General features: G+C 41.1%; 1 protein-coding gene across 1 annotated transcript in view; it reads left to right on the forward strand.

The window, feature by feature from the left end:
- FOCAD (focadhesin) overlaps positions 1-18,654 on the forward strand; it is a 183,450-nt gene that overhangs the window by 55,978 nt on the left and 108,818 nt on the right. Inside the window, exons 12-15 of the mRNA XM_054987115.1 lie at positions 7,533-7,637; positions 8,187-8,288; positions 13,241-13,371; positions 15,341-15,467. Coding sequence (XP_054843090.1) covers positions 7,533-7,637; positions 8,187-8,288; positions 13,241-13,371; positions 15,341-15,467 — 465 coding nt within the window. The remainder of the gene's footprint in view (positions 1-7,532; positions 7,638-8,186; positions 8,289-13,240; positions 13,372-15,340; positions 15,468-18,654) is intronic.

An 18,654-nucleotide genomic window follows, 5' to 3' on the forward strand; every position in this document is an offset into this window, starting at 1 on the left:
TCCCCCCCTAATTGCCTCTTCTCTCTCCTCCTCTTCTCCTCCCTCCTCTTCTATATTTGACCAGTCTCTGTATCATGCATCTGACGAAGAGAACTTGATTCTCGAAAGCTTATGCTACAATAAAATTGGTTAGTCTTAAAGGTGCTACTGGACTCTTTTTGATTTTGCTACCACAGACTAACACGGCTAACTCCTCTGCATATATGTGTATATGTGTGTATACACACAGATATATGTGTAACATTTCCAGCACATTGGCTGCTTGACCAATATTCATGCATATGTGTTTTATTTATAAAGTTAACAATGTATACCCTCTCCTCTTTTGTTTGAGATGACTGATCCTCAACAAGCTAAAAGCAATAAATCTGTACACTAAAATAAAACCTCAGTCGAAACAACCATTAAAATTTCAATGATAAAACAGATGTACTTTCTCTCCAGAGAAATAACAAGGACAGTTCCACATAAAGGTTATGTTCTGGTTTGGCATCTGTATTAGAGGATGGCTTGAGATGGGGATTGACGTGACATCTGATCATTTTCCAAAAGTTTTCTTGCTTTGATACGCTCTTTCCCAAACCTGGTGTAATACAATCCTTTTGGAAGGGCCACAGTCAGAGAGGCTTTGAACAGCATGTGTGTGGGACAGTGTACATTGTTGAAGATCCTGCCCATTTTCACGTAATTTTCCTTGCTTCAGCCCTCCGCACCACTTCAGACGTTGGCGGGTCTTTTTAAAAAATGGCAAACTGCTAGATATCTATAGTGAATTAGGGAAATGCTACTAAGATCTATTCTCATGATCTTGTAGCTCCTTTGTATTCCCATCTTTATTTTTTAAAATAATTAAACCTCTACCCTTTTTATCATTTTACTCCCAATATTTGTTTAAATAGCCTGCTCCTGGACTATTTTAATGACTTAAAAATTATTATTGATTTTATGGTTTTGTGACTTTTAATGTATTTTTTAAATGTTGTTAGCCGCCCTGAGCCCATCTGTGGGAAGGGCGGGGTATAAATCCAATCCAAACCAATCCAATCCAATGAATGAATGAATGAACGAATAATCATGCAATGATGCTTGAAAAAGCTGTGTGGTGGCACAGGTGGGAATGATGGTCACGGGGGGCAGTGGGAGCTGAGGCAATGAAGGAGTAGATGGAACAAGGTACTGCTGTATGGATGCTCTGTTGTGAATGTCTCTATTCGCATTAGCAATGAGAGCTACATGAAGTATCATCGTTTGGAAGTAGCCCAAGTTCAACAACTTGAGTTCCCAAAACCCATTCTCAAAAGAACCATCTTGATATGTCTTTGTAAGGACAATACAGTGTGAGCTTTTAGTGCTTTTTTGGGTTTGGTGTGACATTGCATAGAAGGCTAAAGACAAAAAGAAATTGTGATCAAAGGGATTTAGATTTCCCCCTTTTAAAAACAAGGTAGGAAAATATAGTTTTTTAAAATTCCTGATGTAATGAAATACTACGTTTTTTAATCCAATTTTTTCTGCTGCTAGGATATTGCAAAACCCATAAGTATAATTTCATGGTTTCCTGGCTAAATGTAACCTTTAATTTGTTTTTATGTTAAAAGTAATGGTTATTCTTCTTGCCAAGTTAGACATTGTGGGAATGGCCTGAAGTTTTGGAACTTCCTGGCTTCCAAGTACTTTATTTCTGTTTGGAGTTATGCTAAATATTTTATTTGAAATTATCATTTGAAAACCTTTTAAGATAAAAAGAAAATGGGAAAATCATGATCAGGTTTTAATTGTTACTAAGGGAAGATCCCCTCCCCCCATTAAAAAAAATCCAGGAAAATTTCTATAAAACTGGTAGATCACTCTTGAAGATATTTATGGAAACTTATTTTCCTCAACCTGTGATGATGGACTGATGATATATTATGAGATTTCTCACACTGCCAATGAGAAGGAGCTTTAAGGTACTTACCGGACCTGAGTCTTGCTCTTCTTCTACAGACCAACATGGCTACCCACACGAAACTGCCAGTGAGAAGAAACTTGAAAGCAAAATAAGCATCATTCTGAACAGTGAGTTGCCCAGGCTCTTCTCTAGAAGCTGTGGTGGAACTGGCCAGGTGAAAGGGAAGAGCACATCCCTCTAGAACAGATGGAGTTGTGCAGTTAAATCAGAGCTGTAGTTTGAAGACAGAGATTTGTGCTTCCCTAAGACATGTTTTCTCAAGAGCTACCTGTCCTAGAAGAGAGGGACAAAACACCGTAATAACCAGAATAATCCCATGGAAAGTGGGAGCTGGTACTGGTTTCCGGAAGGATATACATGTCCAAAATGTATCATATGTACGTACTTCTCTTCCTCAACCCACTCACTCGCAACCATCCCAGTCATACTGCCATGTCTCACTATGAAACAGACTAGGCACCCACAAACCTAAGGCAATTAGACAGAGGAAAAGAACTAAAGCTAAAGGGCACTGGGTAGTTATCAAGTTGTTCAAAAGGCATAGCCTCTTGCAGTTTAGCTCAGACAACATGCTAAGTCTGCTTTTGGAAAAAAGTATGAAATACTTCCTCTTACCTTAGTAAATGAGATTTATAAAAAAACAAGTAGAAAAGAGCAAGAGTCCAGTAGCACCTATAAGACTAACAGAATTTGTGGTAGGGTATGAGCTTTCATGAGCCACAACTCACTTCTTCAGATACCTGAGCCTGAAGAAGTGAGCTATGGCTCACAAAAACTCATACCCTATCACAAATTTTGTTAGTCTTATAGGTGCTACAGGAGTCTTGCTGTTTTCTACTGCTACAGACAGACTAACATGGCTACCCATCTTGAAAAAAAGTGGAATCAATTTTCAATTGAAGTGTTTATAAGTCCTATGTGTTCCAGTTTTGTACAGCTACCCCACCCCCATGGTGCTTAAACTTTGGAAGCTGTTGAGAAAACTTGTTCAGCAGTGGATCTTGGGCTTGCATTTCCCTGTCTGTGCCGGATACCGAGAAAACAAGCCAATTTGTAGAAATCTGCTCACCCTTAAGGATGGCTGGACATGTGTAATTTATTAACATTATCTTGCATTTTCTCATCATGGAACTCAGTGCAGTTTACATGGGATTCCCTGGAGATCTCCCATCCCAGACACTGAGCAGACCCAGACCTGCTTAGCTTCAGAAGTGTTGCTTTATCATGCCTTCCATCAAGCTAAACTTTTAAACTTCACAGTAATACATGAGACAAACTAGTGGTCCTGCAACAATTTTCAGGGGATAATTTACTGGGAATTTTCCACTCTTGCCATAGTGTGAGACTGCTGAACCCTAAGACCAGATCACACACTCTTTGCTTACCCAAGGTTAAAATTGAGGAGTCTGCAGCTGTAACAACTATAGGACTTAACTGCTCTGGATGGGGCCTGTTAAAAAGAGAATATCACTTCTCACCTTGATACTAAGTGCAACTGATACAAGTGATGACTTGGGAGTAGACATGGGCACAAACAGAAAAAAAACCCTGAACATGTTGTTCGTTGTTCGTTGCCATCCACAAACAATGAACAACAAACATTGACGAACATGACTTGTTCACGAACATGTTCATTGTTGTTCGTGGGGGCTAGGAGGCTCGCCTCCAGCCATCAAAATCCCTACTACACCACTCCCAGAAACCCTACCTGAGTAGGCACCAGGAAATGTACCAATAATAAATAATAGCTTGGCCCAGAGCCTGGCAACAGCCCTGGTACCTGAGTGGGTAGATCCCTATCCCACCACACACAAAGAAAATTCAAGCTCCAATGCACTCTTCCTGTCTCTCTGTCAAAATGCCAACAACAACTGGATCTCCCTCTCCACTGTCTGCAAAACCAGAGCTCCCCCAACCCCCTGCTCTTTGCTTCCTTGTAACAAATTTGGAGCTCCACACTTGAAAGGAAGACCTGCCTATCAAGCTAAATTGGGCTTAGATTGAGGTTTCCAGGGCAACAGCAGGAGTTCAGACAGAGTTCAGGCAGTCCCTGCCTCCAGTTGCCAAGGGAATTGATTGCAGGTGCCAGACTGTCTGGCTTGATGAACAGCAATGAACGAGGCTCGCAACGACCACCTGTTCGTTTAGAATGGGGCCTCATGAACAGCTTGTTCGTGAACAGCAGATTGGGCTGTTCGTGGCTTTTTTTAGTTCGTATTGCTGTTCGTGCCCATCTCTACTTGGGATCCTCTCCCCTGCCAGTATGGAGAAAACTTTATCTTGGCTGTGATGTGTGTTGAGAAATTTCCTCCAAACCCTGCTTATAAGGGGCTTGAAAAAGCCGACCACTCCATCTTTCTCAACTAATATTCCACTGCTTTCAGCATTCTGTAGCTTATTAGACTATTTTTTGAGGCGATTCTTATTTTAATTTACAAACTAATGTTTTTCTACATACCTAAGGAACCTCCTAGAATGCAGATGCTTGTATGTGTCTTGTTTGTCATTTGTTCCTGTTTGCTGCTCCACTGATAGGCATGGTTGTGGAGTATGAAAAGAAACAACTGGGGAGTTTGCCAGGAATTGCAGAAGAGAGGACGAAAAATGAAACGGGGTGGGGAGTAGTGAAATTCCATTTTCTCTCCACATCCAGATACCCCCCCCCTTTCAGGAAATAGAAACTGATAGGACCGTGAAGAAGTCAATTCTCTTCCTTTGCTCTCTTCAAAAGATATTCCAGTGACTTCAACACTCAGTGCTTATTACAGAGCAAGTAAACTGATTGTTCATCATCAGGCTGTTTTTTTAAAAATTTACAAAATAATTTTCTTGCATAATTGAAGATCTCCTAAGTATGTCATAACCCATACCTTGTCTGATTTTTCTACATAATTGAAAACCCCTTAAGTATGCCGTGACCCATACTTTGTCTGTAGGTGGCCCTCTTTCCTTGCCCAGCTACTAGTAGTCACTCAACCATCAGGTTTGCCTTTAGGAGTGATGCTGCTGGTTGAACTTGGAATCTTTTTCATGTGAATCTAGTGCTGTACCACCGAGCTGTCTCTCTCCCTTATCACACCCTCTCTTAAAACAGCAGAAATAAAAATGCTCTGAAACTTCAAAACTCAGAAAGCCTTTTCAGATCTGTTCTTTACAGAGCCATAGGCATTGTTGGATATTTTTCTACTGTGTATGTGCTGCAGTTCTAGAGGCATTGTTAATATAGAATTCTGTATCTTACCAATGAGGGGAAACTGCCAAAAGAGATGTAAAAATTAGTAGATCTTTGTTTCCTATAAAGCAAAAGCAAAAGGATTGCTTCTGTTTTTTTTAAATGAAAATTCACAATAACAGGAAATCGTGTTGATTAGGTCTGGTTTGGCAGCCGTGGCCCTGTCCCTGTTGGTTTTGCATCCAATGCTTGATTGAGGGTGTATGTCAGATTTTAGGGTTGCCAACCTCTTGGTGGGGCCTGGAGATCTCCCAGTATTACAGTTGATTTCTAGATGACAGAGATTCTTTGCTCCTGGAGAAAATGGCTGCATTTGTGGTAGCGATGGGGGACTCTATGACATTATAACTTGTGTCTCTCTTCTTCTCTCCAAGCCCCACCCTCAGCAGTCTCCACTCCCAAAATCTCCAGAAAATTCCTAATCCAGAGTCGGCAACCCTACTAGATTTACTCTTCTGTGCTGCACCGGGGCCTTGTCTTTGCTATAGTTAAGACTAGGTAATGTCAAGAGTCAGCACAACATAGTGGACAGAGTGTCAGACTAGGGTCCTGGGAGACCTGAGCTTCAATTCCCACATCACCATTGGATCAGTCACATTCTCTCAGCCTAACCTACCTTATAGGATGGTTGTTGTAAGAAAATTGGAAGAGGGAAGAACAATCGTCTATATAACTGCTTTAAGTCAACATTGGGGAGGAAAAAAGGATATAAATAAATATAAATAAATATAAAATGAATTATGGCAAGATAACTATCAATTATCTTGCCAAAGATCAATTAGGAGTGCTTCCCCCACATATTTATAGATCCTTTGGATTCCTGAGCACTCTGGAAGAGTTGAACCAGGACCGTGGATTCTCTTACTGGGGGGTGGAAGGAGAGTTGGGTCATAGCTGATGAGGTTGCTGTTACATTGGGATCCGTAGAAGGTAAGCTATCTATAGGTCACTCTGATGTCTTTTGTGATAATAATAGCAACAACAATAACAACAGCATTCAATTTATATATTGCCCTTCAGGACTACTTGACACCCACAGAATGGTTTTTCAAAGTGTGTTATTATTATCCTCATGACAATCATCCTGTGAGGTGGGTGGGGCTGAGAGAGAAGCTGTGACTGACTCAAGGTCACCAGCTGGCTTCAAGCGGAAGAGTGAGGTATCAAATCTGGTTTTCCAGATTAGAATCCTGCCGCTGTTAACCACTACACCAAACTGGCTCTCACTATACCAAAGGTGGTTTATCGTTGATCAGAAAGTGATCAGAGTAAGTTATAGATATAGTTCCCTACAGAGATCAGGTCTCAGATGCTGCAGAGAATGCAGAATCTTTCCCTGTGTTGGTGAAAATTAACCACTTGTCACACTTGTAGTCATTTTTTTCAGTCTACTTTCCCTGACAGACGGGATCAGGTACTTGGTACATGCAGTTAGATCCATGCCCATCGTGGCTGCTTAGACATGTGAAATACTTAAGATCTTTTAGCCAGGAGTATTAATACTGCTCCAAGGAAGCTTTCTCAGGCATATATAGATATATATGGCATGTCCACACAGACATCTTTGGAGAAACATGATTTGGCCAGTTTTCGTCATATCTGTAACCTCGTTTTTTGTGCAAGATGAATTGAGTTTGTTGTGGAAAATCAACTCCAGGTGGTTCTGGGTGATTCCTCTTTTCTTGATGATTTTCAGTGTGGCTTCAGACCTGGCTATGGGACAGAAATGGCTTTAGTGGACAAAAATGGCCTGCGGCAACGCAAGGCCACAGGGCTTTAACATGTCAGAGATGTTCAAAATACTGAACAAAAAGAGTCCAAGAACTTAGTGGTCCTTTAAGACATTCAGTTTTAACCCGGTGCTATTAGGTGTGCCTAAGTGTTCACTGTTTGAGAAGTAAACGATATGGTTTGTTTTCTGGGTTCTAGCCAGTGTAAATGACCAAATGAAGGATTACTAAGTTCTAAAGTTACAGTAATTGAAGGCAACGTAGCAGGAAAGGAGGGGAGCTCTGAAAAAAACCTAAGAGCTGAGCTTCATTCAGGAAGCAAATTTGAAATAGAGAACTTAATAGTACTTAACTGACGCATTAAAGAATGGGATAGTTGAAAATACAAGAGCTTTGGAGAGAATCATTAGGACAACTTGCATAGTATTGAGTATCCAACATGCCAGGAAATGTTGCATATGACTGAGTTAGGGGTTTTTTTTTGGTTTAAGTTTGTAGCTCATTCTGTTGAGAAGGTTTGGAGAACATGACAAAAAATGAACTTTTCCTTCTGCTCTGTTGTTGCTTTCCGTACAGTTAATTACATTATTAACACTGGAAACACTTGCTTTTATTTTAGGTGCCAAATCTGATTCCAGTCCTGATGTTTAAACTGGGAATGCCGCTGGAACCTACACTTTATCGTGATATCTTGTATACTTTGCCTGCTTTGGGTGTTCATAAGGTCAGTATGAAAATTTTTAACTTCTATCCACTATCAATCCTATTTCAAAATCTATTGGTTAAAGAACTGATGTGTATTTACAGCACAATAAAATGCTAAAAGCAAAATCAAAAACATTCTAGGGAGGGTTTTACTGTCACTTAAATGGATTATGACTGAATCTAATATTTATCTTTGATTGAGGAAACCGAGTACAATGACCCGCGTGATGTTATAGATGCTGTCCACGTTCCATTGAAAGTAGGAAATCTGGATAAATATTCAGTGCACTAATACTTTTAAAAATTCTTATGTAAAACACTTCAGAAAAATGTTTTATTTGGTGTTCAGTGCTACTAGTTTAATGCTAAATTGTGCAGCCTTCAAGGTGGGAAGTAGATGTCCTCAGTATATAGTATAGAGGCCTTATTAGTGCTTTTGTATTGGTTGCAAAGTTAATTTCTCTGTAACCATTTTGTGTTTAAATTTCTTTGTGTGTGTTTTGTTGGAGGGGTTTTTTGGTGTATTGTGTAGTGTAAATGAATGCAGAAGGGCAATGTTCTCTTCCAGGTCTGTGTGGCTCAGATTCTGCGTGCGCTACAGGTGTTGGGAAGCACTCCGAAGCTTCAAGCTGTTACTTTACGCCTGATGACATCTTTATGGGAGAAACAGGTTGACAAAAAATTGAAAACCATGCATTTCTGGTTTGAATAATTGCACTATTTTTCATGCCCATGCCTGTACTCACTTATTAACCATGGCAAATCAACTGATGTGATAGCAGTGCCTGCTCTAGTCACAGAATCATAGAATTGGAAGGGGTCTTATAGACCATCTAGTCCAACCCCATGCCCAATGCCAGAACAATGTAAAGCATCCCCAACAAGTATTTGTCCAGATGCTCCATGAAGACTTCCAATGAAAGGGAACCCACCATAACTCTAGGCAGTTGATTCCACTTCAGTATTACTCTTAACATGAAGAAGTTTTTCCTAACGTCCAACTGGTACCTTCTCTCCTGTAGTTTAAATCCATTGTTTCGAGCCCTATCCTCTGTGGTCAGCTCCATTCCCTGCTCTAACTTACAGCCTTTTAAATACTTAAAGAGAGCAATCATGTCTCCCCTCAACCTCCTCTTCTCCAAACTGAACATTCCCAGGTCTCTCAATGTTTCCACATAGGGCTTGGTCTCCAGGCTCTGATCATCCTGGTTGCTCTCCTCTGCATGCGTTCCAATTTGTCCACATCCTTTTTGAAGTGAGTCCGCCAGAACTGCCCACAATACTCCAGGTGAGACCTGAACAACATGGTATATAGCAGGATAATGACATCGTGTGATTTGGATGTTATGCCTTGGCTTATACACTCCAAGTTGCATTTGCCTTTTCACAGAATCACAGAGTTGGAAGGGGCCATACAGACCTTCTAGTCCAACCCCCTGCCCAATGCAGGATGAGCCTAAAGCATCCCTGACCAATATTCATCCAGCCTCTTCTTGAAAACTGTCAGTGAAGGGGAGCTCACCACCTCCCTAGGCAGCTGATTCCACCTTTGAACTACTCTGACTGTGAAAAAGTTTTTCCTAATATCCAGCCGGTACCTTTCTGCATGTAATTTAAGCCTGTTGCTTCGGGTCCTATTCTTTGCTGCCAACTGGAACAGCTCCTTGCCCTCCTCCAAATGACAGCCTTTCAAATATTTAAAGAGAGCAATCATGTTCCCCCCTCAATCTCCTCTTCTCCAAACTAAACATTCCCAGGGCCCTCAGCCTTTCCTCATAGGGCTCAGTCTCCAGACCCCTGATCATTTTCGTCACTCTCTTCTGCACCCTCTTGATTTTGTCCACATCCTTTTCGAAGTGAGGCCTCCAGTACTGCACATAGTACTTCAGGTGCGGCCTGACTAGGGCAGTATAGAGAGGGGCTATGACCTCCTGTGACTTCAATGCAATGGCCCTTTTGATACAACCCAAGACTGAGTTTGCCTTTTTTGCCACCGCATCACACTGACTGCTCATATTTAGTTTACAGTCCACTCTTACTCCAAGATCTCTTTCACATACACTACTGCCCAGAAGTGTATCCCCCATGCAATATTTGTGCTTCACATTTTTGTGGCCCAGAGGTAATACTGTGCACTTATCTATGTTGAATTGCATCCTGTTCACAACCACCCACTTCTCCAGAGTATTCAGGTCTTGTTGAATTTGAACTCTATCTTCTTGGGTGGTTGCCACTCCTCCCAATTTGGTATCATCAGCAAATTTAATGAGTGGCCCATTTACCCCTTCATCCAGATCATTGATAAAAATATTGAAAAGTACCAGGCCCAAAACTGAGCCCTTCAGCACCCCACTGGACACCTCCCTCCAATCTGATGAAACACCGTTGACCACCACTCTTTGGGTGCAGTCCTCTAACCAGTTCCCTATCCACTGAACTATCCTATAGTCCAGTCCGCAGTCTTCCAGTTTACCCATTAGAATGTCATGGGGAACCTTATCAAAAGCTTTGCTGAAATCCGGGTAAATCACGTCGACAGTTCCCATGATCCAGTAAGCTCGTCACTCAATCAAAGAAGGAAACCAGGTTGGTCTGACAAGATCTGTTAGGGACAAAACCATGCTGACTTTCCCGGATCACTAAGCAGTCCTTCAGATGCTTACAGATCGATCCTTTTAAAATCTGCTCTAATATCTTCCCAGCAACAGAAGTCAGACTGACTGGCCTGTAGTTTCCTGGGTCATCCTTCTTCCCTTTCTTAAAGACTGGATAACATTCACTCTTCTCCAATCTTGTGGCACATCCCCAGTCCTCCAGGAGGCCTTGAAGATGATGGACAGAGGCTCTGCAAGTTCTCTACAAAGTTCTTTGAGCGCTCTTGGGTGCACACCATCCGGCCCAGGGGATTTGTATTTGTTCAGTGCAGCCAGGTGCCTCTCCACAACCTCTCTGTCAATGTCAACTACGCACCCTGGTGTCCTGTCATGTCTTCTACCATCTCTAGATGGGCTTGAATTCTTCAGGGAGAACACTGAGGCAAAAAAGTCATTAAGTCTGTCTGCTTTTTCTCTGTCCTCCATCAGAATTTCTCCTTCTTCTCCCAACAGCTGTCCAATTGCCTCTTTTACCTTGCATTTGCTTCTCAAATATCTGTAGAAGTTTTTCTTACTGTACTGAGCCCCCCTTGCCAGACCCAGCTCATACTGAGCTTTGGCTTCTCTGATGGTTGATCTGCAGTACCTAGTAACCCTTATATATTCCTCTTTAGAGGTCTATCCTCTCCATTTCCTGAACACTTCCTTTTTCTCCCTTAGCTTATTCTGGAGCTCTCTGTTCTTCCACATTGGTTTCTTGGAGCCCTTACCATATTTCCATCTTGCCAGAATAGTGAGGGCTTGAGCTTGCAAAAGCTCATGTTTGAGAAGAGCCCACCCTTCACTCGCTCCTTTCCCTTCCAGCACACTCCCCCACGGAATGACCCTCATCAAGCCTCTGAGTTCATTGAAGTTGGCCCTACGAAAATCTAACCTACGAGTCTGGCTACAAACTTCCTTGGCCCCCCCACAGCAACTGGAATTCTAGGAGAACATGGTCACTTTCCCCTAAAGTCCCTACCACCTTCACCTCATCTACCAATTCTTCTCTGTTGCTTAATATTAAGTCTAGTATGGCTGAACCCCTTGTAGCTTCTTCCACCATTTGAAAAAGGAAGTTATCAGCCAGGCAGGTCAGGAAGTTGTGTGAGTCTTGTCCCTTTGCTGAGCTTGTCTCCCAGCACACATTGGGGAAGTTGAAGTCACCCATAGTTATAAGGTTCTGATGTCTGGATACTCTACCAATCTGTTCAAGGAGGGCAGCATTCATTTCCTCTCCCTGGTCAGGCAGTCTGTAGCAGACTCCAACAACAATACCCTTTCTCCTTCCTCCCCTTATTTCCACCCATATATTTCCACTGGGCTGTCAACCACATTCTCCAGAACTTCCTGACAATCAAGCCCTTTCCTCACATACAATGCCACTCCGCCTCCTCTTCTACCCTTCCGTTTTTTCTTGAACAACTCATACCCATCCACTACCACTGCTGCATCACATTGACTGTTCATATTTAGCTTCCTATCCATCTGTATCCCAAGATCTTGTTCATTCACAATGCTACCCAGAAGTGTATCCCTCATCCAGTATGCATGCTTTGCATTTTTGTTACTCAGTTAAAGAATGTGGCACTTACCCATTTTAAATAACATCTTATTGAAATCTGCCCACTTTTCCCGTGTGTTCAGATCTTGTTGAATTCTATCTCTATTTTCAGGGGTGTTTGTTACTTCTTCCCGTTTGTTGTCATCTACAAATTTAATGAGTAATCCCTTCACATCCTCATCTGAATCATTTATAAAAATATTGAAATATATTTTTATATTGAAATATTGAAAATCCTTGGGTCCAGGACCAAGCCCTGTGGCACTCCACTGGCCACCTCCCTCCAGTCACATGTGATGCCATGGCAACTACTCTTTGGGTGTGGTTATCCAGTCAGTTGTTTATCCATCTAATCTCTAGAGTCCAGTCCACAGTCCACCAGTTTACCCATCAGAACCTCATGAAGAACCTTGCTGTCGATATAATTTATCTGGATTTCAGTAAAGCTTTTGACAATTTACTGAAATCCAGATAAACTATATTGACAGCATTCCTGTTTTCCAGTAAGCCTGTCACTCTATCGTAGAAGGAGATGCTTGCAGATTGAGGCCTTTAATTATCTGTTCCAGTGTGTTCCCTGGGACAGAGGTCAGGCTGACTGGCTTGTCGTTCAAGGATTGCCCTTTTTCCCTTTCTTGAAAATTGGGATGACATTTGTTAAGATGGTGACATCACCTGTACAATTTTGTCCCAGCTATCAATTCAGTGAATGGTCCGGAGGGAGCTACTGGTCTATATCCTACATTTCACTTAAACAAAGCTGAAGCTTTTCTTCAGTTTAAGTGGCTGTTCCTCCCATGGAAGACCCCTTTAGGCTGGAGTGACTCCTTCCAGTCTAAGGTTGGATTCTTCCGGTAGCCTCAGCCGCTTCATCTGAAATAGGGGGGAATATTGTCTTATCTTTCAACACTACATGAGTTACTAGTAAGTAAGTAAAGGTTTACTGTGTTTAGCCACAGGCCATTACAAGTCACAAATAACAAGAATAAAAACAAACGTATTTGAATAAAATTGATGTGACATAATCAAAACAGTAAAATTTAAAACTAAATAAAACCAATAAACCATTTTCAGTTGTCAAATTCAGATAAGACAATAAAAGTGAACACAGTTAATAAAAACAGTACAAACCCACAATATTGAGTGTTAATTTAATCCCTTAGGCACAGCATTAGCCCGTAGCTTGAGTTACTAACGCAATGTATATAGTGTACTCTGAACAATCTAAATGCCTTGTGTGTCTGTATTTATAAATATAATGAAATTGCACCCCACTGTTCTCTGAGGGGAGATAAATGAGCACGTAGAATAATTAGCAGTGTAAAATGTACTTGGGAAATTGTGTAAAAGTCCAGTTCTGTCCATGGGATTTTTTTTTTAAACTTCTAAACTTTTTTTTTCTTTCCAAAATCAAATCAATTTTAGGATCGAATTTACCCAGAACTGCAGAGATTCATGTCTATGTCTGATATGGCTTCTTTATCTGTTAGCAAGTCTACTCAGTGGGAAAAGATTATTGCTAAAGCTGCTTCCATCAGAGATATATGCAAGCAACGGTAAGTATAATGGCTACCAATTTTTTATTACACGCCCTCCCAGTCTTCCGCATCTAACCACTTTTAGCCTCGAACTGCAGATTCGTAATGATTGACACAATGGCCTTGAAACCTCCTGACCTAATATTAGGACTTTGCCCTAGTAAACACCCTGGATTGTGCTTCAATACCTTCATTCACAGAAGGGAATTATAAAACCGGAACCTCACATTTTGGAAAGAAATATTGGAAGTAATAAAACAGATAACGAATTGCGATATTCCATTATCACCTTCAGTTATATTTCTAGACCAATGGAATATTCCACAGATCCCAAAAGCTATCAGGAATCTTATAGCAATATTTTTAGTTGCAGCGAAATCAGCGATAGCTTCAGTCTGGAATCTGAAGAAAGTGCCAACTAAAGAGATGTGGCTCTCTAAGATATGGGACCATTTCATCCTGGATAAAATTAATGATAATATTCTCAATGCTGAACGCTTTCCCGCCAGTTCCAATTTCTATGAGAAATGGTTCCCTTTTCTTGAATTTATAGACATGCAAGATTTACATCCCAAAATAAGAATTGCTCAGACGTTGACTCGGTTTTCTCATATTTGGTAATATTATGTATGCTTTGTTTAAAAGTTATTGTAATGTTCATATTCTTCAAAACTTGTAAACTATTATTGATTAGTTGTTGTGTTACAGTTGATGTTCATTGTTGATTTCTATTTGTTGTATGTTATAAAGCTTAATTAAAAAGTAAATTAATTAAAAAAAAAACCGGAACCTGTAATTGGAAGGGGCTATGCAGCCTCTTGTTTGGCCAGGGCTAACATATATGCTAGGAGCAGGGCTTTTTTTCTGGGAGAAGAGGTGGTGGAACTCAGTGGGTTGCCCTTGAAGAAAATGGTCACATGGTTGGTGGCCCTGCCCCCTGATCTCCAGACAGAGGGAAGTTTAGATTGCCCTCCGTGCTGCTCTGCGGCGCGGAGGGCAATCTAAACTCCCCTCTATCTGGAGATCAGGGGGTGGGGCCACCAGCCATGTGACCGTTTTCAAGAGGTTCCGGAACTCCATTCCACCACGTTCCAACTGAAAAAAAAGCCCTGGCTAGGAGCTTAGGGTTTTTTTAATCTTTATCTGATTGAAAGAGCAGCTCTTTCTGGTTGTTGCTCTTTAGACTAAAACCTTTTAACCTTCCCAAGCTTCTCCAGGCTTTAACTTTACCTTGAATCAGCAACATGGTGTGTAAAAAGAATAGAGAGAACTCTTTCCCTTTCTGGTAGTACTAGAATTTGGAGTCACCCTATGCAGCTAATGCACAGTAGATATCAGAACAGGCAAGGAAGTGTTTCTTCATGCAGCACAAAACTTATGTGTTATATAACAACATCAAGTCATTCCTACCAGGAGCAGCCAAAGATATATAAGAGAATGGGGAAACTCACTACGTAATGATGTTGTATCACATGGTGAGTTTTCCAGGCCTTTATAGGAGCCAGACATGTTCTGCCTGTTAGCAGATTTTCCACCAGCACTTCTAAAGCTGTTTTGATGTCAGATTCAGGTGGAAGCTGGATATTTCAAAAGCTTGTACCAGCTAAGTTATCCTGAATCAGTTACATTCCCTATAAAAGAGTGGTCTGAAACTTAGTGATTGTTCCAAAAAGTACTTGATTCTAAAGAAGATCTTTTTGGAACAGATTGAATAACTTCTTCAGGGGAGGGAGGCTTCCTCGTCCCCACCAAAGGGTGTCAATGAAATTAACTGATCCAAGCAGTCGTCGCAACCCAATTTACTAAAAAACTGTAGAATATTTGGACAGCAGAATGTCAGTTGTTAGGTACTTAGACTGATTTGATATTTTATTGGTGGGGAGACAGAGAATATAAACGTATCAAGATTTTAAGGTATGCAAGTGAAACAAGTTGAGTTCTTTGAGCATATTCTATGACTACAGGTGACGTTTGTGATTTTCATCAGGCCTTACCAACATGGAGCAGATATGTTGGCTGCAATTTCCCAGGTGTTGAATGAATGCACAAAACCTGACCAAGCCACACCTGCTGTCTTAGTGTTACAAGGTCTTCATGCACTTTGTCAAGCTGAGGTAAATCTCACTGAGTTCAAATGTTTTCCTCTTTCACGTTGTTTTGTTCATTTTGGCTTCCTAGCAGCTCGGGTTGGAATCAAACATCATATTCTCTTCTACTAAGCCTTCCTGTTTTCCTCATTCATTAGTCGCCCTCTGAGAAATGCAGCATGGCCATTTAACTTCTCCAAATAATGTTGCACTAAGATCCTCCAACAATGTGCTTGCTTATCATTTTATGTCTAATTCATTGGTCCCAGTGGAAAAGCAATCCCTTTGAAAGCTTTATAATATTTCTGCATACTGTACACTCTATATACAAAAATCTTTTTAAAATGCCAATTGCAGAAATATATGCTAATGCTTATGCTCCCCCTGCCCCCCGCCCACCCCAGTAATTCAGGAAACATTTTTGTGGTGTTCTTATCTACTTGGAATGTCTTCTCCTTAAGGCCAAGATTTTTTGGATAGCAGCTTCATTTAGTGCTTCTGTCCTTGGTGTTTGTGGTCAATAAAACCAGCAGCACAAACACATTAATCATATATTTAAGATGGATGTGAACCTCCGCACTCTGTTGCCCCCCCCCCTCCCCAAATTGCAGGTCTCATTTTAGTATTGGATCTTGTTACGGAATAGTGGAAGAGCAGTTTAACTTAATACAACCCTGTTTGCACAATACATTGTGCAAGAGCTGCTGTAAGATTCACCACTGATTAAGCACTGGGGTTTTTTCACTTCTCGCTGGTTTTGCTATATGAAAACTCTAATGGTGAAAGGATATGTGGTGCTGTCATTGCCGTTCAATGTGGAGGTGCAACATGATTTGACTGAGAAAGGTCCTTCTTCGGGGCGGGGTATTGTTGCAGTCTTACTCTGTATCTTGTGCAAACAGGCCTGCAGGGACACAACGCAAGACCTTTTTGTCACGACATTCTTGTGTTTATGCTCGTACAAGAGCTCTTGTGGAAGTGGACATGTCCTGTGCGATCCAGCTTATAATTTTGATCATACTGTTGGTCTTCGGCATTGTATCTTTGTTTAAAAAATAGTTAAACTGTATGTTTTGAAACCAAGCAAATAAAACGGTGTTAACATGGATAATGGTATATTTCTAGGGGTTTTGTCTTGTGAAAAACAACATCAGGCCACTACAGGCTGCAAGTTTATTGAATATTTTTCAACGTGACCTGTTGAAGGAAACCATTGTACTTGATATAAACTTTGCAACTTTGCTCAATGCCTGTTTTTTATTCTGCCTGTCTTATTTATTATTTATTTTATTTATTTCAAATTTGTATTCCGCCCTCCCCGCAAGCGGGCTCAGGGCGGATACCAACGTATTAAAAATACAATTAAAATACAATACAATACAATACAATAAAATACAATAAAAAATTGAGTCAGAATAAAGGCTTATTCCCCCCCCCCCCGGCCATTTTTAATGGGTTTTGTGCTAAAATGTGGGGCACGGGTTATCAGGCACTGGTGTTCTATACCTTGGACTAGAAATGCTGAGATTTCACAGAGCAGTATGTTGCAGTGTGTGTTTGGTGCTTAAGATCTATACCAAGTTTATCTGTAATTCCAGGACACACTGTTTTGTTTATCAACCCAGAGTTATATCCAAGGTGACATTTTTGGGGGTGGGAATAGTTATATTCATGGTAGTTTTGTGAATAGAAATGGAAAGAAGTTATATGTGGGGGATAATCAGGAATATGAGATTGTTGGTATGTCTGGGGAGCTGCTTGTCCCTGTAGCATCACAATGTACATACTTTATTGTGTGGTGCCACAGCAACTAGAACTACAGCGTTCCATTCCAGATGCCTAAATTAGAACGGTAGTGTGAGTCAGGAGGTGTGCAGGATCATGAGTAGTTGGATGAAGTAGCTAAGGTGCCTAGCTGCTGCCGCTGAAAAATGTCCAGAGCTGGGAAATGTACGAAAGCTATGCTGGGGAGAGAAAGGCAAGGCAGTGAAAGAAGCATTCAGTGGCTCACCTGCACCCCAAGGACATTGAAACAGAGGGCCAGCTACTTTAGAGAGCCCCACAGTTAGTACTAGAAGACACAGCTGTTTGAGAGGGTTATGTACTTACCTGGAGAAGGACAAAAAATGACTTGCAAGGACACCAATATGTGCTGCGGCCTAATGAACACATGAAATTGGCTTATTTTGAGTCAGCTCATTTGTCTGTCAAGGCCGGAGTTTGGCACTGTGACTGGCAGGGCTGTTCAAGGTCTCTGGCCGAGGTCTTTCATACCACCTGTGGCCTGATCCCTTGAACCTGCAATGACAAGGATTGAACCTGGGACCTTCTGAATTCAAAGCAGATGCTCTGGCACTGCCCCACCATGATGAGGGAGATATTCATTGGGAGGTCAAGTGCAGAGGCCCGAAAGGAAAAAAAAGACAATGGCTAATGGTACCTCCACCATTTTGCTGTGCTTAACATTGTAGATGAGATCTTGAATTTGAGGTCATAAAAAGATGCTCTGATATTTAACACACACTTGCAAAATGTTTTTTAAGAAATCTCTATGTGAAAAATATTGTATAGCTATCATTGGAAGGAAGTCCCTCATTTTTTTAAAAAAAGCCATATACCAACAACAAACTCACACAATAACTTTCTGTGTGCATTAAATGTAATGGTTGTCTTGTATTAGAATATAATGGATTATACAAAGTAGGAAACACTACACATGAATTACTCATATTGCTCCAGAGCTTTGGGGTGATTTATGAAGACGGCTAAACCTTTTTGTGCTTTTGTATAATGGAGCCCTTTAATGAGACTTACAGCATTCACTGGCTTGCACATCAGGCCTGGAAATTATACATAGTAGTTCTTGCCAGACCACATTTACTAATTCTTGGCAAATCTTTTGTTTTTTTGCCAGCATAATTCAACAGAAGCCAGCATACTTTCTGAGAGTCTGTGTATCCTCCTTTATAATAGATTTCATGTGTGAAATTTATTAAGGCAGGCCAAGTAAGATTCAGAGATGAAAAGGCTAAGCATATATTCTGTGCCCACCCCCCACCCCCCGTCTTTTTTTCTGGAAGCAATTCCTTGCTGTTTACTCTCCGATTCCACATTTATCAGGCCTTGACCAGAAAGAGAGAACAGACGGAACAGAATAGCACAATGAAAATTACGATGATGACAAATTACTTTGGTTAGTGAATTTGACAACTAG

The sequence above is a fragment of the Eublepharis macularius genome, chromosome 8 (genome assembly GCF_028583425.1).
Source record: "Eublepharis macularius isolate TG4126 chromosome 8, MPM_Emac_v1.0, whole genome shotgun sequence".
Taxonomy (NCBI): domain Eukaryota; kingdom Metazoa; phylum Chordata; class Lepidosauria; order Squamata; family Eublepharidae; genus Eublepharis; species Eublepharis macularius.